Source organism: Pseudonaja textilis, chromosome 6 (assembly GCF_049901715.1).
Source record: "Pseudonaja textilis isolate UNSWEBS1 chromosome 6, rPseTex1.2, whole genome shotgun sequence".
Classification (NCBI taxonomy): domain Eukaryota; kingdom Metazoa; phylum Chordata; class Lepidosauria; order Squamata; family Elapidae; genus Pseudonaja; species Pseudonaja textilis.
The window spans coordinates 11172270-11199219 of record NC_141995.1 but is presented as its reverse complement, the minus strand read 5'-3'; the positions used below and the strand labels follow the sequence as shown (position 1 = coordinate 11199219).

General features: G+C 38.8%; 1 protein-coding gene across 1 annotated transcript in view; it reads right to left on the bottom strand.

Moving 5' to 3' along the window:
* ARHGAP24 (Rho GTPase activating protein 24) overlaps positions 1-26950 on the bottom strand; it is a 385919-nt gene that overhangs the window by 294545 nt on the left and 64424 nt on the right. The window contains exon 2 of the mRNA XM_087935845.1: positions 13429-13628. Coding sequence (XP_087791971.1) covers positions 13429-13608 — 180 coding nt within the window. The 5' untranslated portion in view covers positions 13609-13628. The remainder of the gene's footprint in view (positions 1-13428; positions 13629-26950) is intronic.

Sequence of the window (26950 nt, the reverse complement as noted above, 5' to 3'; positions counted from 1 at the left end):
GAGATGGGTTTGGGTTTGAGTCTGGTGAGGGAGAATGAGGGAAAAATGGGACCTCATTGAAATGTTGCCAAGATGCTCTCAATCTTACATGGGAAAAGACCCAAACACCCCAAGACCTGCATATATACATACATACATACATACATACATACATACATTCATCATTTTAGCCATTGTCCATCTACATACTGCAGAATGAAGGCATATATATGTATATATATATATATATATATATATATATATATTCCTAATAGACTTCTATATTCTTAACACCAGGGGCATAAATCTCACTTGCTCTTTTGAACAGTCTAAATACATCTTTGAATGTTGAACTTTCTGCTAAAATGTCATTTCTTCTGTGAGGCCTTTCAGACAATTGTCCACTTCAAACTCTCTTTTAGAACAATTTTTCTCCACCTTCACCTTATATTCTCTTTTACAGAGCACAACACTCATCTGATATTAAATGGCATTAAAAGGGGATAAACCTAATCCTGACAAAATGCCGAAGATAAGATTTTATTATGACTATATTTTCCCTGCCTTCTGTGAATGAAAAGACCGCTTCAGGAGAAATGATATTAATATGCAACATCCTTTTCTATCACTGAATAGTAGAAAGCCTGAGGAGGATTTCCCTGTTATTTCTTTTCACCACAGTGCTAATTTAATATCTCCTAAAATCTGTCAATCAAGATTTTTACTCATCTTAGAATTCTCTGACTAACTCAGAGTAGATTCATTTTTTTTTTCTTCAAATAAGACAGGGATACTGAATAGAAGTCTATAGAATAGGATTCTTCTATCAGTGGCATCAAGGATCCTTCTCTAGAAGCTTTGAGAATGACTCTAAATTTATTAGATACATGGGGAACCATGGGATTGTAATTAAATTTAAATTTTGGAGTGAGACCTACTCAAGTCCAAGAACATTCCTGGAAGCCTGGCACTCAGGCCAATCAGACATCAACGGACACATAGAGATAAACAACATCTACATACCATTCAAAAGAGACAACCAACAAGTGAAAAAGGAACAAAAAGACCAAAACACCTCTCTCACTAGCAATCAACACCCAGATGAGCAGAGATTAATATTAGACTACTAACAATCAAGAAGCAACCAATACCCCCAATCAAGGAACTGCCAAACAAGCTAACAGTAAACAACCAAATAACTACCAAGACCACTCCCACCAATGCAGGCAGAGCAAGGCACTAGAACATAAAATGAGAGCAAACCCAACTCCCTATTAGCACTAATGATGTTGCCCAATCTGCCAATGGACTGTCTCAAAGAAAACAACCAAGCTCAGAGAACACCAAGGACCCTTCATTCTTCCCTTTGTTTTGCTTCATTCACCTCCTCCTAATTTAACACATTGTCAATAAACTATGCCAAATTACTGTAAATGAAGAGTATTCATTTACATATTCATGCTTTAGTTATTATTTAATATTTAAGGTATTATCCAATCCTATCATGCAGGGGCAAATTGTTAAACAAACTGAAGATACCAGAACTGAAGTCTACTTAAAGTTTTTAAAAATTAGAACCTGATTTCAATAAACTTCTGTTTAGAGGATTCAGGAAGGTGTATCTGCCATAGTGAAAAAGAATTCCCATAAAACTGCTTACAATCTTGAGCAGATGGATTCCAAACTAAATTTACAGTGTGTGATGATTAATATGAGCACAAATGTTCTCAAACGTATGTCAATACATGATATACATTCCAATACAATATATGAATGTTATGGATGAGAGCTATAAAACTTGCAAACCTTAAGGAATTTTCAAAGTTGACTTCACCTGTCTGTACCTTCTGCCTTCGCCAGAAATAATTTTGACTTTGCCAAGCCATGTTTGAAAAAAAAATTAGGATTGTGGCTCACACAGGTAGAGTTTAAGCCAACCACATGGTATACAATCCTATTTGGCAGTAATGATACAACCAGCCACAACTTGGCATCAGTGCCTGTCAATGAGCCCTTCAACACTTCTGATGTGGTTCCAAATATGACAAAGTAGAAGTGAAAGCAATATTATCTTATATGAAACATGAAAAAAGAAAATGAAAATGAAATGTTCAAAGCTGAATGCGACATTGTAGATACTCTCTCATTACTTCCCTGTTGGATTCCACCTCATTTTTCATATTCCTTGTGTTACCAGCCATAACAAGAGCTCCTTCTCCAGAATGTGGAAATGACCTAAATCATGCTCTCTGTTTTGCTTACTGAACATTAAACTCGACCTTGCACTTAGATGGAGAATGTCTGTCGTCTTCAGCTGTTTTTATATACAGAGTAGAAAACCATGTGGGAAAAAAGACTACAAGATAAACATTTGACAAGGAGAAGTGACTGGAATGAGAAAAAGGAGCAGGTTGGCTATAGGGGGACAATTCACTCTCTTTGTGTCCTTCAGCAAACTCAATACCCTGCTCTCAGCTCTGTGTGCACTCAAATTTTGCTTCCTTGATCATAGCATATTGTGGGAGGGGGTTATTTTTTTTAAATCTGGCCTAAGAAGCAACATCAGTCAAGGAAAAGGCTTGGGTGTTATTCTGATGGTTATAAGAGAAACGAGTCCTTAGTCATTTGCATCCTATTATGCTGTAATTCTTTGGAAGCTTATCCAGAAGAAAAATCCAACTGGTTTTGAATCTACCAAACCTTTTAACTATGGTACTTGGGAGAGGGTTAAGTGAAAGGCTATCTTCTGCTAAAATGGACGCCTAACATCAAAAACATAATCAAAAAAGCACAACAAAGTATGTTCTTTCTGCACAAACCCAGAAAGCTCAAACTGCCCAAGGAACTGTCGATGCAGTTCTACATAGGAAATATTGAGTCTGTCATCTGACCTCTATGGTTTGGTTTGGTTCTGAAACCCAACAAGACAGACACAGACTTCAGAGAGTAATTAAGACTGCAGAAAAAACAATTGCTACCAACCTGCCTTCCATCAAGGACCTGTATACTGCACTAGTCAAAAAGAGGGCTGTGAAAATATCTATAGACCCCTCACATCCTGGACATAAATTGTTTCAACTTCTACCCTCAAAACAATGCTACAGAGCACTGCACATCAAAATAACTAGACACAAGGACAATCTTTTCCTGAACGCCATTACTCTGCTAAACAAATAATTTCCTCAATACCATCAAACTAAGTCTGCATTATTATTACTATTAATCCTCCCATCCTTCCTTTCACCCATCTCCTCCCACTTATGTGAGTATGACTGTAACCTAGATACAGATACAGATAATCAGAGTTGGAAGGGACCTTGTAGGTCATCTAGTCCAATCCCCCTCTCAAGCGGGAGACTCTACACCATTTCTGACAAATGGCAGTCCAATCTCTTCTTGAAAGTCTCAACTGATGGTGCTCCCACAACTTCCGAGGGCAAGCTGTTCCATTGGTTGATTGTTCTCACTGTCAGAAAGTTTCTCCTTATTTCCAGGTTAAATCTCTCCTTGTTCAGTTTCCATCTATTATTCCTTGTCTGGCCTACAGGCACTTTAGAAAATAGCTTGACCCCTTCCTCCCTGTGGCAGCCCCTCAAATATTGGAAGACTGCTATCATGTCTCCCCTGGTCGTTCTCTTTACTAGACTAGCCAAGCCCAGTTCCTGCAACCATTTGTTGTATGTTTTGGCCTCCAGTCCCCCAATCATCCTGGTTGCTCTTCTCTGTACTTTTTCTAGAGCCTCAACATCTTTTTTATAATGTGGTGACCAAAACTGGATGAAGTACTCTAGGTGTGGTCTTACTAAAGCTTTATAGAGTGGTATTAGTACTTCCCTTGACCTTGTTGCTTGTATCCTTATGATTTATATCGATTGTTTCCTAGTATGATTTGATTGCTTATTTGTACCCTATGACTTTCATTAAGTGTTGTACCTTATGATTCTTGATGAATGTATCTTTTCTTTTTGTGTACACTGAGAGCACATGCACCAGGACAAATTCCTTGTGTGTTTAATCACACTTGGCCAGTAAAGAATTCTATGTATCTATAAAGAATTCATTCATTCATTCATTCAAAACAGCGCTGATGATATTACCTAGTTTGTTAATGAAACGTTTGCAAGAAAACAACCAAGATCAGAAAATACCAAGGACTCCTCATTTCAACCCATCGCTACAAATATTCTCCTTTATTGGAACTTAAGATTCACTCCAATGTTTCCGTTTCATAAAATGAATCAAATCACTCAATGTACATACGCTCTGGTTACGAATAGCTTTTCTGGAAAGATTGATCAAACCCTTTCCTTTTGGCCTTTTAAGTATGTCATAAAATGTTTTTCTTTGCTTCAATCTGCTGGTATAGGTCTTCCAGATGTTGCTGAACATCATCCCAGCAATTATCACATCATGGCCCAAGGTGAAAGATGTTGTAGTTTGGCAAAATATGGAAAGCCATAAGATCCTCTTCCTGAAACTATATATTTAGAATAATTTGTTGCTCTTGGCTTTTCACTTTTGCTCTAGGATTGAAAACCTTCTTAGGCTGTTTTGGTCCTGGTTTTTTGAAAGTGATGGTTCTGGGCCTTATTTTATGTTTAAGTCTCTAGGGCCTAGGCTTTCTACTTTCTACTTTGACTGGGCTCAAAGGTGGCTTTTCAAAAAGTAGCTAGAAACTGAAACTAAAACTACATTTTTCCTGGTTGGAGCCAGGTAACCCTCAATCATGAGCCCAAAATTTATATTGTTAAATGAGACATTCATTAAGTGAGTTATACCCTATTTTACAACCTTCCTTGCCATAGTTGTTAAGTGAATCACTGCAGTTTGATAAATTAGTAACCCAGTTGTTAAATGAATCTTGCATCCATATTGACTTTGCTTGTCAGAAGGTCACAAAAGGTGATTACATGACCTTGGGACACTGTAACCATCATTAATACGACCCAGTTGCCAAAAATCTGAACTTATATCACATGAATCATGGGGATACTGCAAAAGTCGAAACTCTGAAAACAGTCATGTCACTTTTTTCAGTGTCGTTGTAATTTTGAATGGTCACAATAGATAAATAGATGATAGATAGATAGATAGATAGATAGATAGATAGATAGATAGATAGGTAGATAGACAGATAATGAACATTAATGATTGAAGATGAATATGTCTCCCACCAGGAAAAAAACCAATTGATCTCCTTTTTTAAACTCTAAAAATGTTGCAGTATTTAATTCAAAAGAGTTTTTCAAAGCTTGAAGGGCCTACGTGAGTGAAGCATGCTTGTGAGTAAACACAGATAAGATTATACAACAAGACTCATTTTTCAAAGAAATAATACTCCAACTTAGGGAGGAAAGATAAGATCAGGATGTGGGGACTAACACTTTTTTTAAAAGCGAAAATGATTTCTGAATCTCTGTCTCCTGAACAAAAAATACAGATATTTTATGAACGGTTCATTTTTTTCCTTCTCAATTTCTACTTTTTTAAGGGACAGTTTTTAAAATGGAAGGGGGAAAATCCATCTCTGTGAGCCTTCGTGTCCCTTGGCTCCTGTCTCCATAGCTACAATTTTGATAAATGCAGATTTTAATTAGAGTTCTCCCATATCATATCTAATTGAATCCTTAGGCTGCAGCTCAATTCTCTATACATTTACCTGACTGGAAGCCTTGTCTTAGACAAAGCTTTTTTTCTTTTTTTACCTAAAACTACTCTGCCAAAAGGCTTTTTTCATTTACCCATGAATAACCAGAACTACATGGGTTTTCCCCAAGTCTCCGGCTCCATTTTGATTTATGTAATTTATGTAATGATCGCATTAATTTCTATTAATAAATTTAAGTTTTAAATTATTTTAATTAAAATTCAGCTCAACTCAGGCAGTTGTTCTCTATTAACTCCTAACAGATGTTTTCAATGGACTTCTCTGCTAATTAATTTTCTACACAAATTAGATGAGATGGAAAGTGTGTATTTTGCCAAAATAAGGACCCTTGTAAAACCTGCTTTGCCCATAAAAGACAAGCTTCTCACAAAAGGACATCTGGCAAAATGCAGCTTAATTAAACCATAGATGATGTACTTTTATCCACAAGACAATTCTTAATGCCAGTGGAAGATGTGCAAATACTGTTTAAAGGCCATAAAGATCAGGCTGATTCGGAAGTGAACGTCCCAACAAATTATTGCCGCAGATGCGTGGACATCTGAATTTAAGCCTGTGCTGTTTCTGAAACTGGATGGTGAAATCTTGAGAGTCCCAGATTAATCCGTTTTTTACATTTTGTCAGTAGTATATAGTTCATGAATACAAATAGCAACAGATCAGCCAATGGGGACTGGCTGGATTAGACATGGCAACAGGTCAGCCAATGGGATTGTTTGAATTAGACATGGCAACAGGTCAGTCAATGGGGACTGGCTGGATTAGACACGGCAACAAGTCAGTCAATGGGATTGTTTGAATTAGACATGGCAACAGATCAGCCAATGGGGACTGGCTGGATTAGACATGGCAACAGGTCAGCCAATGGGGACTGGCTGGATTAGACATGGCAACAGGTCAGCCAATGGGATTGTTTGAATTAGACATGGCAACAGATCAGCCAATGGGGACTGGCTGGATTAGACATGGCAACAGGTCAGCCAATGGGATTGTTTGAATTAGACATGGCAACAGGTCAGTCAATGGGGACTGGCTGGATTAGACGTGGCAACAGGTCAGTCAATGAGGACTGAACTGGCTGGAATAGATCATAGAATAACAGAGTTGGAAGGGACCTTGGAGGTCATCTGGTCCAACTCCCTGCTCAAGCAGGAGAGTCTATTCCAAATATTAGCCTCTACTTAGGATCGAACTCACAGCCTCCTGATTTTGAGGTGAGAGCTCTACCTCTAGGCCACTGGAGCTGATATATAGAACATAGCAACAGGTCAGCCAATTGGACTGAATACACATGGTAACAGATCAGCCAATGGGGACTATCTGGATTAGACATGGCAGCAGGTCAGCCAATGGGGCTGCTTGGAAACTGAAACATAGTATTTGTTTTGTATGGGGCCGTAAGAGACAGTTTGGAGTCTGGGCGTGGCTTTGATTTGCTCAACTGTATATGAGATTATATATACTTCAAGGTCTCTGTAAATCTAGGCCTCTGGGCCTCTGGACCCCCCCAGTCTGTAATGACTTGCTTCTGTGAATATTGCTTCCGTGTTCTTGAATTTATATGCTGACTCCTGCTGTATGATATTGTATATAAAGAAGTTTCTTATGTAAATGAATCCTGCAGAATTATTGACTTGTGTGCTAGTCGGATGTGCTGCAAAAACTCTGACACATTTCTATGTTTTTCAAGAAGTTGGACAGACCTTTAAACTGTATGAAGGGAAGCCGTATAGAAATGAGCAGATTGTCAAAAGGATTTTTTGGTGTCGGGGGAAAGGTTGGGATGGTCAAAGTTTTTCTTCTGGTGACCCTTATACTCTGATTTCTCTTGAAGACTTCACATATCCTCAGACCACAAAATGACAGCTGAGGGTCACACATGACCTGACAACTGTGAAGTGTCTATTGTATGTTACTTCAGAGTGGGGAAAGGAACACTGCAAAGACCAGGAGGCTGGGAGGTCATCGGTAGAGCTGACAGCTGCTCTTATATGGAGAAACCTCCAGCTTTTGTCATGTTCGTAATACCATCGTAGCGTGGAAATTTTTTTAAAAAGGAAGTTCCAACCAGGTTAACATTATGCTCATCTCACAGCTGCTCCTACAATTGTAGGGGATGAGATACATGCTTGAAAACATTCTGCAATATGCATTTATGTTTCTCTGTTTGGCTATGCATGTGATTTTATAAATATATTGCGAAGTGTTTTCAGGAATGTATCTCATGTCAAAAGTATTTCAGACAGAACAGGGCTGAATTACAGAGTTGGAAGGGACCTGGGTGATCTTCTAATCCAGGGGTATCACACGTGATTTCATTGAGGGCCACATCGGAGTTGGGTTTGACCTGGGGGTGTGTGGCCATGGCCAGGGTGGCCATGGCCAGCTCAACGACACTCATGTCAGGGGCGCCTGTGGAGGCCCGAGCGCTCTGCCACTGAAAATGGGCTCCCAAACATTGTTTTCGGCTGCGACGGACTCCTTCAACCTTCCGTCAGCGAAAGCAGAGCTTGGGAGTGGCCCTCCTGAGCTCCTTTTTTGCTGGCAGAGGCACCACAGGCCAATCATTCACTGTTTCCATGAGCCCCGCAGGCCAGATCTAAGTACCCCATGGGCTGGATTTGGCCCGTGGGCCTTGAGTTTGACACCCCTGTTCTACTCCAACTCCTGCTCTGGCAGGAAATCCTATATCATGTCACACAAATGGTTGTCCAATCTCTTCTTTAAAATCCTCCACAACCTCTGGAGGCAAATCATTTCAACAATTAATTGTTCTAACTGTCAGGAAATTCCTCCTTATTTCTAGGTTGCTTCTCTCCTTGATTAGCTTCCATCCATTATTTCTTGTCCTACCCTCAGGTGCTTTGGAAAATAGTTTGACTCTCTCTTCTTTGTGGTAGTCCCTTAGATATTGGAAGACTGCTATCATGTTAGCCCTAGTCCTTTTTTTTCCCCATTAAACTAGACATACCCAATTCCTACAACCTTTCTTTGTATGTTTTATCCTACAGTCCCCTAATTATCTTTGTTGCTCTTCTCTGCATTGCTTCTGGAGTCTCAACATCTTTTTTATATTGTGGCAACCAAAGCTTTGTTCCTTGTAGCTCTCAGCTAAAACTGAAACTGTCCATATCAGCTCTCAGCCTGCAAGGATCTTTTAAAAAAGACAGCCAGAATGCATGATAGATAACCTTCTGTCTATCTCCTCCCAGCCCTAAAGGCAGACCAAATATGGTGGGAAATCCCAAGTTCTCTTCCAAAACGGCAGCAAACACTTTCTAGTCAGCTACTGTCCAACAATTATTGTATTATGAATCTGGAGCATGCTAGATATTCACTGATTATATGAGCTTCAAAGCTCACATATAATCAAAATAAAACACGTGAAGAGAGTGAGGAATAAGATGACCAGGTGAACAATGAGGATCAATCCTTGCCCACTGTAATGAAATAGAACAAAGTCTTGGAAAAATTCAAATGTTGCTATTCTTCTCAAGTTCAAATCATTCGAAAATGATTTGTTGTGATGTTGCATTAACTTAATTCTTCTTTATTTGCAGTTTTGGTGCTGCTTTTCTCCATTCTTTCTCAGACAAGAAAGCAAAAAAAAATTGTAACATGATCTGCTTCATTATGTTTTTTTCCCCAGTATTCCTCAACAATTTTCCAAGGGCAGGAAGAAAAACCTAGTTCCTCTGTAACCAACGTGTAGCATGTGAGACATACAGATATCTCTTGCATTTGGTAATTGTAAAGTATTATTATCTGTGGCTGTAGAGAAGAAGGAGGAAGGAGGAGGAGAATGTTTGGCAGAGTGCAGGTGTTCCAATTGTCCATGTATCTTGATGTACCTTCATGTTTCACACAGTGGAGAATCCCATACCAGATGGCAAGGCTCATTAAGAATTTCAAAGGTGGACTGTTCGTCCTAGTAGGAATAACCAGTAATGGATAATGTCTTTTAAAGGACTAGGGTGCAAAACAGATCCAGCAAAACATTTAGACTAGTTAACAGTAACAGTATATTAGAACAATACCATAAATCTGTTAACAACAGAATAACAGAATTGGAAGGGGTCTCGGAAGTCTTCTAGGCCAATCCCCTGCTCAGCCAGAAAACCCTATAGCATTTCAGATATTTCAGACAAATGGTTATCCAAACTCGTCTTAAAAACTTCCAGAGTTGGAGCATTTACAACTTCTGGGGGCAAGTTATTCCACTGATCAATTGTTCTCACTGTCAGGAAATTTATCCTTAATTCTAACTTGCTTCTCTCCTTGATTACTTTCCATCCACTTCTTCTTGTCCTGCCTTCAGATGCTTTGGAAAATAGATTGAACCTTCCCCCCACTTCTTTGTAGCAGCCCCTGAGATATTAGAACACTGCTATCATGTCTCCCCTTCTTTTCATTACACCAGACATACCCAATTCCAGCAACTGTTCTTTATATGTTTTAGCCTTCAGCCCCTAATCATCTTTTTCACCCACAACTTTCTGGAGGCAAGTCATTCCACTGTTTAATTGTTTTAATTGTCAGGAAATTTCTTCTTAGTTCTAGGTTGGATCTCTCCTTGATTGGTTTCCATTCTCTGCTTCTTGTCCTGCTTTCAGATGCTCTGCAAGACATTTGTATATCTAACCCACCTTGGACCTTGCAACAGGATAAATACCATCATCAAGTGTGGTCTGGCATTCAGCTATTCAGAATTTTTTAAAAAACTGATTAGGGTCAGTTAAGTTGCTGTTACTTTGTTTTAAAAAAAACTATTCAAATAGGCTTCTTCTTCGTTTATGTGAATGGTAGAAGGAGATTTCCATTTTAAATTGGCTCCTCTTGAACAGTGTTTGATTCTGAAAAGTCCAGGTGCCTTAAATGTCACATAATCAGCTGGCATTCAAGGAGGTGGTATTTACAATGGAACTACTGAAAACCACCAAAACCATGTCATTTATGGGTTTTTTAAAAAGGTGGAGAAGGAAGAAGAAGAGTAAAATGAAGTAGCAGCTAAAGATGCTTTGGTCACCTATAAAAATCATAAATTAGTCTGAGCTAATCTGACCATTTCTTTCATGATCACCGTGTGTGAAAGTCATCACTTCACAAAGAATTGGACTAGGATACATATCTATACATTTGTGCTCAGTTCAGCTTTCCCCCCACCCCTGTTTTCTGGTGATTTCCCCCCTCCTGTGTATGCAACCTATCATATTCCTATCTCATGCCTATTTGAGAACCAACACCTGCATTCTAAATGTGCAAGTGAGGGGTTACATTTTCTGCTTAGAAATCATTTCAAGGCTAAGATGCATAATTTAATCTCAATAAGAGAAATGAGCAGATTATAGGAGGAAGCACCATTTTAGATTCTGCATGGCTACTGATCTTTTTATTATTATTTTAAACTTTTAAAATACTGATCACACTTAAAATGTTGAAGAGTGTATTTCAACAGGTAAACCCATTAAGGCTGTGGTGGCACAGTGGTTAGAATGCAGTACTGCAAGCTACTTCTGCTGACTGCCGGCTGCCAGCAGTTTGAGTTTCACTGACTCAAGGTTGACTCAGCCTTCCATCTTTCTGAGGTCAGTAAAATGAGGACCCAGATTGTTGGGAGCAATAGGCTGACTCTGTAAACCGTTTAGGGAGGGCTGTGAAGCATTATGAAGTGGTTTAGGTCCAAGTGCTATTTCTATCAATGTATCGATCACTCTTAAGTATGATGGATAAATGAGATATTAGGTCAAATACGCCACCACCATCACCTCCATCTCTTTAAGATATTGGCCGAGAAAATTCACATTTAATATTAAAATCAATGAAAATTAAAAATCCTGGTACCAATATTCTAATCTTCAGCCTCTGAGAATTAAAGAGAATTCCTCAAAGGGATCACACAGATCCTCCATGTTCTTGTGGTGGAATTTCCAGGTAGACTGGAGAGAGGTGTTAATGGTCATAAGTGTGGAAAATAGTCATAAGTCACTTTTTCAGTGCTGTTGTAACTTTGAACAGTCACTAAATGAACTATTGTAAATCGAGGACTCCGGTACAAGTGGCCTACTCTTAAATATTACATCAGCACCCTAATCCTAACTTTAACTGTATGTATGGGCACACACAATTTTATTTTCCAAAAACATGGTGTTCTCAGCACAGTGACTGAGTTACTTTGCTTTACAGTACAATCAGCCTTGGCGATTCTGAAAGGAAGGCACTTGCCATTTATAGAGTTCAAAAATCACACCAAGTATCAAAGGGACTCTGAATCAAAATGATTTCATGTTTGAGAATCACAAAGAGACCCAGAAACTAATTATCTCATTTTGAACATCATTAGAATAACCACCCACAGCTGAATAGAGGAAGAAACCAGTTGTGTGGGTTTTTTTAAAAAAGAAGTCACAGTTGAATTCCAACGCTCTCTTCAATTTTGAATGTGTATAAATGTCATTTCTCCAGTTTTGCTGTCCCGGTATCACCTTCCCACAAACATGCCAGAGCACACAAATACACTGCTCTTACTTTATAAAATCCCCAGACTTTTCTCTGACCTAATTCCATAACAAAGTGCATGGCATGGCAGGAGACTATAAGAAACAGACAACACAATAAGATCTCCCTTATAACCTCCGCGTAACTTTAAGACTAAATAGAGTATTAAGTTGGAACCCTATAGCTGTGTTGGCAACTAGGGAGATAATATGTTAGAAATAAAAATTTGCAAAATTTGGAAGAAGTCTTTGTTGGACTTCTGCCTTCCCCTAAATTAGTGCCACCAAGACAGGGGTGTCAAACTCGATTTCATTGAGGGCCATATCAGGGTTGACCTTGGGGGAGGGGGCTGGTGTGGCCAGCTCAACATCACTCATGTCAAGGGCACCTATGATGCCAAATGCTAAGGCAAGACTTCCCTCAGACCCTCCCTCCCTCTCCTTATAATCCCTTCCTTCCTTCCTTCCTTCCTTCCTTCCTTCCTTCCTTCCTTCCTTCCTTCCTTCCTTCCTTCCTTCCTTCCTTCCTTTCCTCTTCATTCTCCTTTCTTCTTCCTTCCCCTCTTTCCTTCTTTTTCCTTTTGTGCTTTCTTTCCCTCTTTTTCCTTCCTCGTTCCCTTCCTTCTTTCCTGTCCCTTCTCGGATGCTCAAATGCAAAAGAGGAAACATTTCTCCTTTTGTTTTCTTTTAAATTTGTTTTGCTAGCCCTCTGCCAGTGAAAATGGGGCCCACGTGCAGCCTCCTAGGGCCCCATTTTTGGCTGTGACGGCCTCCTGCAGCCCTCTGCCAGCAAAAACGGAGGTCCTGATCTCCAAGGACCACGGGCTGGTCCTTCGCTGTTTCAGGGTGGTCCTGCAGGCTAGATTAAGCACCCTATGGGCCAGATCCAGCCTACAGGCCTTGAGTTTGACACCCCCGCATCAAGAGATGCTGTAGCATATTCAATGGTGGGATTCTTTTTTTTTTTTACTACCAGTTCTGTGGGCGTGGCTTGGTGGGCGTGGCAAGGGAAGGCTACTGTAAAATCTCCAGTCAGAGGTGGTATTTGCCAATTCTCTGGACTACTCAAAATTTCCACTACTGGTTCTCTAGAACTGGTCAGAACCTACTGAATACCACCTCTGAGCATATTCCATATCAACCCATTGCTCATGGCTGTGTTGGCTGGGAGAGATTGAAATTGGGGTACTCCCATCTAGAGATCTAAGGTTTAAAAAAAACCAACTTCCACACGCCCCCCCCCCCAATTCTCTGTCTTCTTTTCCATGCACTCCCTTTTGCACTTACCAAAGGTTTGGCTTCATCTTCATCTTTGAAGTAATATAGCTGCTCCCCTCTGAGTACGAACCAGCGAGTATGCCAAGTCTTCACAAAACCTCCTTGCTTCCTCAGCCACCCACACTTAATGGCAGCGTGCCGTCCTGGGCTCAGCAGGGAGCTTTCTGCAGAACCGTTGTGTTCTTCCATAATGAAGTCAGCAGCCTCTCCTAGTTAGAGAAGAAGGTGTGGGAAAGGAGTGGCATTAATTCAACTTCCAAAGAGTAGCCCTGTTACTTTTGATTGGAATGGAAAAACAGCAAACAATGCCTGAACTATTCAATTATGGATTGTTTACATTGAGAAAATATATTCATTTAGTCGTGTGTCTGACTCTTGGTGACTTTATAGACTACCCTGTCTAGCACAGATTCTTTCAGTTGTTGGATGTTCAGCTTTGTATCAGATTGGATGCTATGAACTCAGATTGTTTTTTGCTTGCCCCTTGTTCTTCTTCCACTAACCATTCCTAGTATCATGGACTTCTCCAATGAATTTGCACGCATGGGTATGGAGTAAATCAGATGTAGATTTATGATGTTTAGTTTTAGTGACAAGAGAAGGTTTTATACAAGATAAAATACATTGCAAGGACAGTTTTGCCATGTAAAAATATTACTTACCCCAGATAGTGCTTTATTTCTCCTCCTTCCCCAGCTTCCTAGCATTTTCTCACAAGGGCTTTTAGTGAGTGTCGACCCATGGGTTCTGACAGGGATTTACTAACTGACTTGTTGCCTAAGACAAATAGTTGTGGGCTAACAGAGGAACTGGCCAAAGTCACCCAGCCAGCTTTCATGCCTAAGGCAAGACTTTGCCCTTGGGGCAGTTCCCAGAGTCCATCCAAATGTGTCCCAATGAGAGTAGTGATTTTTAATCCAACAAGAGAATATTTAAAATATAAATAGCAGGAATCATAGTGCCTGTTATTAATTAATCTAATGGAGCTAAGATTAAATCAAATTTAGTGCAAAATTCTGCATTTGTTTCCCTGCTCCTCCTGTTTTGGGGAGTCCAGCTTCCAACACTTTATTTTATTTATTACATTTGTATGCTGTCCATCTCCTCGTGTAATCCAAAGGCCAGGTACAGCATTCAAGCCGCAAAATGTTGTACACCCATTAATTATAAGCATAGGCCTGGAAGGCCTGAACAGGAATGATATAATTGACATTGATTTCATTGACTGAAAAATGTATGAATTGTTCTTTAGAGAAGTGAGAAAAATAGAAATAAGAACCATTGCTTTGGGGATATCTGATCAATGCATCTTTCTCTTAATTAAGGTATGGAATAGGAATCAAGTCTACCATCAACTGCATTGAGAAATAGATGTCTATGGAGATCCTCAGTCCTCTGGGTCATGGTTGTCCCAAAGGTGCTTTTTCAAGAGGCAACTGGACTTCCTGGTTTTTCTATGAAGATGTTTCACTTCTCATCCAGGAAGCTTCTTCAGCTCTGACTGGATGATGGGGAATGGAAGGATTTATATTCCTTGCAGACAGCTGGTCATTTGCATTCTTTTTAGAGAGTCGTTGAGGCCACTTGGAGGTTTATCTGTGTCCTCAGGGTCACCTGAGTGGTGCAAATGGGTATGGAGCCTTCTTGGAACTGTTGAAAGGACTATGTTATAGACTGGCTAAAGTATTATTTGAAACCAGAATATTCATGTACTGTACAGACGCAAACTTATATCCTCATATCCACTTTCATAGTAAATATTAATACAAGTTAAATTCCAGAATTAAGTGTGTTGCATGGTAAGAGTTGTTTCATATTTCATAGTAAAAAAAATACTCTGACAGCAAAGAAAGCAAATGTAAGGATGTTATTTCAAACACAGCAAATTTGTGCTTTGAACTACTGTATATTGGCTAAAGCCAATATGACTTGTGGCAGAGGTTTGAGAAAGAAACGAGAGTTTGTAAATAGAGATAAATTATTGCATTCACTTTAACACATGTATTAATTCCTTATTTTGATGAAAAAGGTAAATTTAAAATATATTGGGTTGAATCCAGATTATGTTGGCCATATAAATATTCTACTGAAATCAGTGGAATTAAGTGGGACAAGCACAGACTGGATCCATCCTGGGTTTTTTTTAAAATAGAACAAGCTATTGAAGCCAAATCAATAAGACAAAACACTTAGAAAGAAACAGTAGGTCCAAATGCAAATGTCAGATATAAGCAGAAAAACAATAGTACAGAAAAACACAGCAACTATAAGAACTCTCTGGAAGAGTATGAAGGGCAGAGAGGTTCTGTATCAGAATTTCTCTGGACCATTTCCGGCAATAGAACCTGAAACACAGCTTTGTATGAAGATTTCCGCATACTAACTGGAAAGTAATCATCATCTATCTGAGTTAGGCTTGACCTCCAGATATTTAAAATAATTCTCATCAACCAGAGTTAGCATTCAGATACAAGTGATGTCACTGTTTAATACAACTACACAAATCTAGGTTATTTCCATTGATGAAGCGTTTTTTTTCTCTGGTGGGACTAGTCTATCAAGGCAACCTGGTCTACCCAATTATGGGATGGAGTATACGGCTTTTGCTGATGAAAGCTAAATTGCTTGAAATAGATCTGTAGTAGTATCCCTTTATTTCTTTGTCGGTAAAACATAAATTTAACACAAATAGTCCATCACGAAAATGACTGTGAAGGGTCCTGGATTGGGGCTGAAAGGTGAGAGTGGAAGCAGTAAGCTCCATCCCATAACTAAGCAGATCAGGTTGCCCTGATAGACTGGTCTCACTGGAGAAAAAATACTTAATCTTTCCCCTGGTATAGATGACAAAGCAAGGAGAACCCATGGCTTAGAGGTTAATACATCTACCTAATATGTGAGTAGCCCCAGTTGGAATCCCAGAAGGGTATGACTAGCTGATGAGAGCTAAATAGCTTGAAATAGATCTATACTAGCCTGCCTTTATTTCTTTGTTGCTAAAACATAAATTTAACATTCTCACTGATGAGAAATGTATGGTCCATCAGATGTTGGATTTTCACTCCTTATCAGTATATGATGGGTATTGAAAGTTGATATCCAAGAACTTTGGAGAATCGAGGGCTCTCTATTACTATACAGTAATTTTCATTCTTACAACAGGTTGGATGGAGATCAACTCTTGTTCTAATAATGGCCATGGAATAGTGAATCTGTGATTTATCACCATCAATTCTATCCAGCAGGGCTGATGAGCAGAAAAATAAGAAGCTGTACTTTATTAATGAATGGAGAGTAACATGTTTCTTTGTCTCTGTTGAATCAAGTCTGTTTGTGAAAAAGGCAAAAAGAAGAGATGAACCATATCACTTAAGAGCACAGTAACCCATTGTAGATGCTTCCTGCCTCGTATAAAAGCTATCTTTTCTTTCTGCAAGTCCTAATTATATTTGGTTTGCAAATGAAAGGGTTTAAATACAACCCAACTTATTTCTTCTCACTTTTTTTATGCAGCAGTGATACTTCAGGGCTTGTTCATAAAGGGGAAATTATATCACCATGGAAAGAAATCTGTTTCATGAATTTTATTGGCCTTGGGAAAAAGTCCACAGGCAGGATCAAAATAATGTTTCCAAACCGCCAAAGCCTTTGACGAATAGAACAATGTAGACTCAGTTTCTGTCAAAGTTATAGCAAAGTTTAAATCCAGACTCATTTGTCCCATCAGCTTTTGAAAAATCAAAGCTTACACTGTCCTTCCAAGTTTCACTTCTCTGTAGACACTATAGAACAAGACTACACTGACAAAATTTTGTTTGGGCTTGAAAAAGAAGCCAACATTCAAATTACGGAAACTGCCTGTCTCTTGGCCTAGACCATAATATGATATTCCATTTTTACCTCCACATTGGAAGCTACAAACCAGTATGAGCAGAATCCTTTCACAGTTCTTCTGAATTCATATGAACACAATTCATATGAATGACTAACACACCTTTTTCATTTCAATTTATTTATGTTCTGCTTAGTAGTATTACAATAGAAGAGACTTTCTTTTACACTGTTATGATATTCCGAAGCATATCGTAACAGTGTAAAAGAAAGTCTCTTCTATTATAACACTACTAAACAGAACATAATTAAATTTATAAAACCAAAACACTTTTTAAAACAGATAGAGAAGATGCCACACATTTTTAATTGGCAATACTGAGAAGAAATTCAGCTGTATCAGAAAGAAAAATCCACTTATATTCTACACTGCTAAAGATAATAGGAGGAAAAAAGAGAAAGAACTTTTAAAAGACCCCAAAGTATACGCATTTTTAATTTGATTTTAAGGCAGAAAACTCTGGTAAGAGGGAAATCTGGTTAACACTGATTAATGTAAATGAAATATTATGTGAATTGTAATTCCAAAAGAAATCTCTAGGAATCTTCCGCACTTAATATTTGTGTTTAAAACAGCACTCTAAAATGTCACTTGATACCACTGGAAGTGAAGTGTGCCATTCTCCAAGTCTTTCCAGCATTTCATTTCTTCTGAGAATTACATTGCTAGTGGACATAGTGGAATTTTTGGACAGATAGTCTCACAAAATGTTTGTCACAATGGGGGTGGCCCGTCAGAAAACACCAGTTAACAGGCAGGTAAATAGTTGAGAGGCAATGGTGGGATTCAATTTTTTTTTACTACTGGTTCTGTGGGCGTGGCTAGGTGGGCATGGCCTAGTGGGCGTGGCTATGTGGTCATGTGACGGGGGGTGTCAAAAGTCTTTTTTTTCTTTCACAGCACCCGCCCCCCCATGCCCCGTTTTTGGCCTACTGGGCCTCAGGGATGCCTCCTGGGTGCTGAAAAAAGAAGCATTTTGAAGCCTTCCAGGATAAGTACATCAGCTGTCCTGTGCAATTTAGATTAGCTAGAAAGCAAGAAATCCAGTGATTTTCTGCTTTCTAGCTAATCTAAATTGTGTGGCACAGTTGATCATCGCCCAGCTGATCATCAGAAATACCAGTTCGCCCAAAGCAGTAGCATTTTTTTTACTACCAGTTCACTTGAACTGGTAGCATTTTTACTACCGGTTCGGGTGGACCAGGCCGAGCCAGCAGCATTTCACCTCTGTGGAGAGGCCCTCCTCATTGCTTCTTACGTCCTTCAGGATGTCTGTACTCCCCAATTTATCTTATCTTCGTTCTAACTAGTGGAAACTTTTCTGGTATATAACAAAGAACCATCCGATCAATTCTGTTTACTCCCTGAGAATGTCTATGGGATGAATTAAGAGTTAAGAGCCTTGTGGTGCGGTGCTTAGAATGCAGTATTGTAGACAAACTCTGCCCACAGCCTAAAGTTCGATCCTAATGAGGCTCAAGGTTGACTCAGCCTTCCATCCTTCCAAGGTCAGTAAAATGAGGGCCCAGATTGTTGGGGGCAAGAGGCTGACTCTGTAAACCACTCAGAATGCTGTACAGCACTTTGGAGCAGTATGTAACTCTAACTACTAGCGGTAGTACTATTAAGGCAAAAATACTTTTAGAGAGATAGTTTTAGAAATATCCCTGAAATCAGAGTTTTACACTGTAGCAGCCACCTTTATTAACAGCCAACTAATAACCATATAATACTTTAATAAAGTAATTTTCTAATAAAAGAAAAGAAAAGCACATTCATGCTATTTAACACTTCAAAAAAAATAAATAAACACATAACACAATCAAATTGTGAAGCATCAATAGAAGTTGTCATGGACATATTGGTGGCAACAGGCACTGGGATGCTTCTGTTTATTTTAACTATATTAAGAGTTTTCAGTCTAAAACTATTCTGTGTGTTTCATACAGTAGAATAAGTGAGGTTCCGATGTTGTGTTTTGTATATGTGTGTGACAGAGTGAGATGTGCATGTGGGTGTGTTATAAGCCTTCACACCCATACAGTTTTTAGATATAAATAAAAACACTGCATACTTATGAGAAATAGCATAATGGCATCGCTGCTTGTTTCCTTAATAGAAATAATTAGATGAAAACTAAGAGCAAAGCCCCTCCATTCCTAGGAGGAAGCAGCTGTGATTGCTATAAATGTCAGAGACAGTTTAGCGAGACATTCGTTTTTGTCCATAAAACATGCTGATCTTCAGTTAAAATCTGCAAGTTTTTATCTAGTGGGATAACGTTGCTACAGTTGATAGTCAACAGTGCCGCAGCATCTGTTGATCCTGATTTCCACTCCCATCAGTCCACATTTTGGGGGAGTCTGCCCAAGCCTTCAAAAGCAAAATATGGTCCATTCTCGGCAAGAGGCCGGCTAGTAAGTGCCATTTGCTTTGCCACTGGCATTTCAGAGCTCATTCACTGGAAAATATGACCGCTGCCTTTTTCTGGAATTCACATGCTGTAGCAACACCCCGTGCAACACAAAAGCCTCTCTTTATTCTTGAAAAGACCGGGGAACAAATGTCTGTTATGTCACTTTGGATAAGAGAGTGAAAGCAAACAGCGTGCCTTTGATTTTATGTGTAATCCATTCAGGAATTCATAGCACCTTGAAGTCTAATGATAGACTTATGGACACTCTTTCTTGCAACCTACCTTTTTTTTTTTTGCACATTTTTAATGCCTTTGAGTGAGTCTTGACTCTTGCCAACCTAGAGTCCCTAGAGTCCCTGCAATTTTCTTTAGAAGACTTTGGAAGTGGCTTGACATTGCCTTGACTTTGTACCTAAAGTGAGACTAGAACTCACAGCCTCCTGGTTTCTAGCCTGGTGCCTTAACCATTACACTGAACCGATTCTCCTTTCTTTATACCATTTAAGACTCCTCATATGAGTCTTGGCCAATCTGGGATCCTTTACATTCACTGACCCAAAATATTCAGATTCCCAGTTTGTCAATGAATTCTAGGAGATTAGCATAAAATAGTAAAAAGGTGATAAGAATTAAAAATGTTAAGATGGGGAACGTTAGAAGAATTAGGTATATGATGCAGATTAATATAATTTAGGAAAAGAGTATTAAAGTAAAAGTAATGAATATGTATAAACTATAATGGTTATTGCACGAGATATGTATACCCAGAAGTCACACTGTTCAAATGAAAGAATGTTTCTATAAAAAAAATAATTAAAAAAAAGGAATTCTAGGAGTTGGCATTTAATTCATCGGAAGGTTAGAAAAATGTACCTCCCAGTCAAATAAAGAAAAGGGCAATCAAGCTAATTCTTCAGCAGGCTTAAAGAAGTGATATCATCCATGATAGCCAAGAAAGACCCATTATCTGAAGAAAAAGGGAAGCCCAAACAGCCTAACTCCATGAGTAATACTAATAGTCACAACTGGTGGTAGCTCCTCATTAATGCCACTTCAGGGCACTAATGGAATCTGTGCTGCCCATGGTGGCTACCTATGTGGGCATATCCCAATCCAGGAATGTCAAACTCAATTTCATTGAGGGCCGCATCAGGGTTGTGTTTGACCTCAGAAGGCTGGGGTGGGTGTGGTGTGTGGCCATGGTGGGTGTGGCCATGGTGGATGTTTGACACAACTCGAGATGCATTTTTCCCCATCTCTTCTTTCTTTACACTGTTCTTTACTATAACCATTTTCCTATCTCTCCCACCAGATATTACTGGCAAACATTTACTACTTATTCTTCATAATCCACTAACCTTTTTATTTCTAGATTTATACCCTATTGTTTAATAGTAAATTGTTTTTCCAGGCAGAAAAGCTATTTATACTATTGTATTTTTATGATTCAACTAATAATGAAAATACAATAGCATAAATAACATGATAATACAAGATCTAATAGCAAATGTAAATTTCCAGGATAGTAAATAGATTTCTGGCTGTCAATTATAGATTGTTAATTGTAGATTAAATGGACCTACAAAATGCAAAATCTGGCATTAAACTGTAGTATTAACATAGGAAGTTGCTTGTTTTCTGTCCAGATCAGGCACTTACTTGAGGCCACATAATTGTAATCCAGTCCAATCCAGTCCTCCTGCAGCACTCTGATGGCCAAAAATGGGCCATGTGGAGGTCCTGTGTGGCCTGTTTTTGGCCTCCCCAGCCTCCTGCAATCTAAAATGGCAAGCTACTTTAGAAATCTGCCTTCTGTAGATCCAAGGATGTGATGGCTTTAGATGCTGTGCTTTGGGCTCATTATTTGCTAGCCCAGTTCGACATTCTGATTTATTTATTTTATGTATTTATTTTTGTCAATTGCTTACAAGATAATAGGTATAAGTAAAAACATAGTTATGAATACATGGATAAATATAAGAAAAATAAAAAAAATAAAATACACAATAGGACAGGGACGGTAGGCACGTTGGTACGCTTATGCATGCCCCCTACAGACCTCTTAGGAAAGGGGTAAAGTCATTAGTAGACAGTCTAAGGTTAAAGTTTTGGGGGTTTGGGGAAGAAACCACAGAGTCAGGTAGAGTATTCCAGACATTGACCACTCTGTTGCTGAAGTTGTATTTCCTTCAATCAAGTTTGGTGCGATTAACTTTGAGTTGTATCTATTGTTTGCTCTTAGGTTGTTATAGTTGAAGCTGAAGTATTCATTGACTGGTAGGACATTGCAATGTATGATTTTATATACTATACTTAGATCGGACTGAAGGCAGCGTAGTTCTAGGTTTTCTGGGTCTAGAATTTCGAGTCTAGTGGCATAAGGTATTCTGCAATGAGTAGAGAGGAGTGGATAACTCTTGTGAAATATTTCTGGACTTTCTCAACTGTGTTAATATCAGATACATAATGTGGGTTCCAGACTGATGAGCTGTATTCGAGTATTGGTCTAGCAAATGTTTTGTATGTTCTAGTTATTAGTGTAAAATTACCAAAGAAGAAGCTATGTAGGATTAGATTAACAACTCTTAATGCCTTTTTAGCTATGTAGTTACAGTGGGCTCTAGCATTTAAATCATTTGAGATGGGTACTTCAAGATCCTTGACAGAGTTTGGATCATCAACAAGGTCTTGACTATTCAGCCTGTATTTTATTTTCTGATTTTATTTTCTGTCCAATATGTAGGACAGAGCATTTATTTTTTGAGATTTGAAGTTACCATTTGTTTGACCATTCTGATACATAGTCAAGGTCTTTTTGAAGGGTAGAAGTATTGTCTGTGGTGTTGAATAGCTTTACATCATCAGCAAAGAGAATGCAGTTGCTCTTGATATGATCAGAGAGGTCATTTATGTAGAGTATAAAAACAGTTGGTCTTAGAATACTGCCTTGGGGAACACCACTGTTGACAGGTACAGAATTTGATTGGACACTCCCAATTTTGACCATTTGTTGTCTGTTTGACAGGAATGCTTCTATCCAGTTATGCAGGTGTCCAGAGATACCGTAAGATTTTAGTTTTAGTAGTTTGTCATGTACCACTGAATAAAAAAGGCTTTACAGAAATCTATGTAGATTGCGTCTATTGCTTTGCCCTGATCAAGTTGTGTAGTCCATATGTTTTTGCAGTGTAAGAGTTGAAGATTACATGATAGTTTTTTCCTGAAACCAAATTGTTTATTAGAGAGTAGGTTGTTTGTTTCTAAGTGGAGGATGATGGATTGGTTAATAATTGATTCCATGACTTTATTGTCTTAGACAATAAAGTCATTATTTTATTGTCTTTATATATATAATAAAGTCATTAAGTTATATATCTTTATTGTCTTATTATTTATTATTTATTATATTTATTATTCATTATATCTTTATTATTTATTATTAAGATATTTATTATATCTTTATTGTCTTAAGAATTGTCTTAGTTTTGACTAATAACCCTGGTTGACCTGAAATTCTGGAAAAATTAAAGTCTCAGCAATTTTTCTCCCACTCTATTCTACATATTATATAATCCATGTCAACTAGTGAGGCATTCCTGGCCTGCTCTCAAGTTGCCATAGGAGGGGGGGGAACTGATGAAGCAGTATGGCAACTGCAACCAGAAGCACATTCCACGCATACCTTCTTCAAGGCTGTATCCCAGGCTACCAGGACCAACCAGAGCAGCATGATCTCTACAGTCTGTGAAAGTGCTCCTTTGGAAAATGTGATTTATGACACCCTGAGGGGAGGGGGGAAACGGGGTCATACATGAGGCAGAACTGATTTCATTTGGGTATGTGTCAACATGTTGCTCCTAATAAATAACTTGGCTCAAGGCTCATAATTTAACTAGGGACCCTAATTAAATCCGTCAGAACCCTGACAATCCATGTATTTCAATCTGTATATTAGGAACCTTCATGTTCCAGAGGACAGTATAACTCATCATTTTGTTTTGTTTCACCACGTGCAACTTTTATATCCCATTCACAAGTATTTAATGGAAACAGTCATGCTTAATGGATGGGACGAATGAATGAATCTAAGAATTTTGACTCTTTTGATCACATCTGAATTCTGACCAAACTCCCCCTAAATATACATAACAAACTGATATTGATCCACTACTTCCATGAAGCTTTCAGATGAAACTCACAACCATCTAAAGACAATGCCTATACTTCATCATCTTTTAATGACCCCACAATCCCTTGTAGGGTGGAACTGAATCTGGGCAACTGAATGGAGCTGAGTGTCTACTGGCCGGATGCTCTTTCCTGTTACCAATGTGGAGTTTTGTTCAGAAGATACATTCTCATTGTGCCCAGAGAGAGAAATATCTACCTAGGATGGAACTCACACTGCTAAAGACAATGCTTATACACTATTAGTAAATTCTACTCCCTATGAACATAAACCCAGATGAAATGTTAGGTTGATGGGCTTTGAAAGGGCCATCAAAGGAGGGTTTTCATATGCTAGGTGTGGAAACCCAACAACTGTAACCCTGCTATATAGAAGACTTGAGTATTATTCCTTCTATATCAGAACAGCAGTATCCCAACAAAACAGGGAGCAATCAATGGGTTTGGCCTGATGGATTCCAGCTGTAGGCAATAAATCTTTAGAAAACCCACCCTAAATAGCTCAATAAGGAGTAAGCAGGCACAGTAGCAAAAGGCCGCTGACAGAAGACTAATAGTAAACAGGACAGTGCCCTAATAAAGCATGACTCAGCAGATAACTTCATATGACTGACCTTTGTCTGGACTTGAAACTAAGCATAGCTGGCCTGGGTTCACACTTGGAAAGACCACCAAGAAATCACAACATTGTATGCTACAGTGGGAAGTTGAGGGGGGAAAACTCCCAGAAAAATAATGTAATTAAGGGAGAGGAAGCCATTTATGCTTAATTGCCAAGAAAACCACAAGGATCTGTCCATAAAGTCACTGCGGAGCTTGAAGGAATCAAAAGGAACGTAACAACAACTTTTCTAAACAAGAAATCTTCTTTAAAGGAGACTTCCATTTAGAATAGGATCTGGCTAAAATCTTAGATAAATGCATTTCTGCTATATTGTCTTTACAATCTGTTGCCCCATAAACAAATCTTAAGGTTCTAAACAGTGTTTGTAAAATAATTAAATTAAATAAATTTTAAATTATTAAATTAACATTATTATCAATAATTAACCTCCAAATGACATTCTAATATTGAAAGAAAAAGAAATTAGGAAGTAAGAAAGAAAGAAAACCACAACAGAATAAAGCAGTAACAAAATCACTTCCTTAAAGCTTCTACAAAAAATTTCTCAATACTCCCACCAGAAAAACTTGATTTTGAGCTTTTATTCTTACATGAGGAATTTGATCTGTACCTAAAGGATTCCACTGGGATATCAATCATACATTGAGTAGACGTGTAGAAAGTTAGCACCCACCCTTCTCCTAGAAGAATGAAATATGTTGAGAAATATTAAAAAGGCAGGATAAAAAAATTTCCCCTAGAAGAGAAATAAAAATCCTAAGGAAGACAGAAACTCAGAGCTCCAGCTGCCTGCCTCCAGCAGATATTTGGTGCCCATTGAGAAGGATTGGCCAACCTATCTACAAAACAAAAGATCTTCAGCTCCAGGGTGATGGGATTAAGACGTGGCCCTCCAGGACATTATAGGATTATCTAGAAGCAGGGTGCACTGCATTACAAAATTTCCATAGGACATTGCATCAGCCCAAGGTTCAATCAAACTTGATTCAGACAAACAGGACACCACATGGCCCCATGGTAGTCTGACTACAGCCAATAGAATACATTTCTTGCACAGGAACAGAAAGCTCAAGAGCAAGGCCCAAGAGAGGGTGTAAATAACCCTCATTCTCCACTCCATGTGGTCAGCTGCACCAGGACTATGTGCTGGATGGTTCTGCTTCATTAAACCATATTTCCAATCAGCCTCCATGTTTCCAGTGTCTTTCTCCCCACTTGGAACTGAACCAGATGGATCCTTCTTCCAACAGATGTGTTCTCAAAAGTTTCACTGCTTTTAGTAGTGTTTACTTCCAATCCCAAATCATTCTATTTAAATTCCAACCTTGTTGTGTACGTCACGTATGTAATGTTTCCACATCACTGTTTGCAAGAAGAAAACATCTACAGTGGTGAAGACCCTATAATAACATTTTACACAAATCAGTTAAATGTTACCAACTTTGTAACAGAAGAAAGTTTAGCTAAACCAATATTCTCATTTAAAAAAAATAATGAACTTAAAAGAAAACAGCTTCATTTTGCAAACTCTCCCTCCCTCAATTCGGGAAATATTTCAGAAAATTTCTTCAAACATATAAAAAAACAACCTTTCATTTGTAATGAATGAAACTGTTATGCTGGCTGCAATTTAACATCTCAGCACTGGTGGAAACCAAACACAATACTGTACAATCTTGATAGAAGCAAGGACCATCTTGCAGTACACAATTATGAAAACTCTGCAACATCAAGTCAGTGTTGACTATCACAAACAACATGGATACGGTAGTTTTTCTCTGGAACTGTTAGGAAACCAGACCTTCACGTCTTCCATTATGTACCCATCACCACCATAACTGAACCATCCATCTGGATGCTGGTTGAGAAATGCAGGCATATGCCTAGGACAGCAGGATGAATGAAAGCAGAACAGCAAATGGAAGCCATGGTAAACAGCCTCACCATGATTTATGCTAATCATTAAATACATAATCTTTTTCCTGTCCTGTAATGGTCATCTGGCTTTTTACAAACCCAGAATTGGTAGACCAAACATCATCATCATCATCATCATCATCATCATCATCATCATCATCGTATGTGTTGTTAAAATAGCCAGGAGACCACAATGATGTTTCACAGTAGTAGTTTGGTTAGCCAAGGTACTAGTCCTGTTGCGGGACACACTTGCATGTTCCCAGAGCCATTAGGAATCTGACTGCCTGTACAGAACACCAGCTTGTCTCGCCACCCACCTGACACCTACCTATCTACTTTCACAGAACATGCATTCAAACTGTTAGGGGAACAGAGGCTGAGTGACAGGAGCTCACCCTTGCCACACAGTGCCTGGACTCAAACCGCTGGAACTGAGAACATCACCAGCATCATTAAGCCTCAGAGCCACTATGCTTCCTTGATACAAATT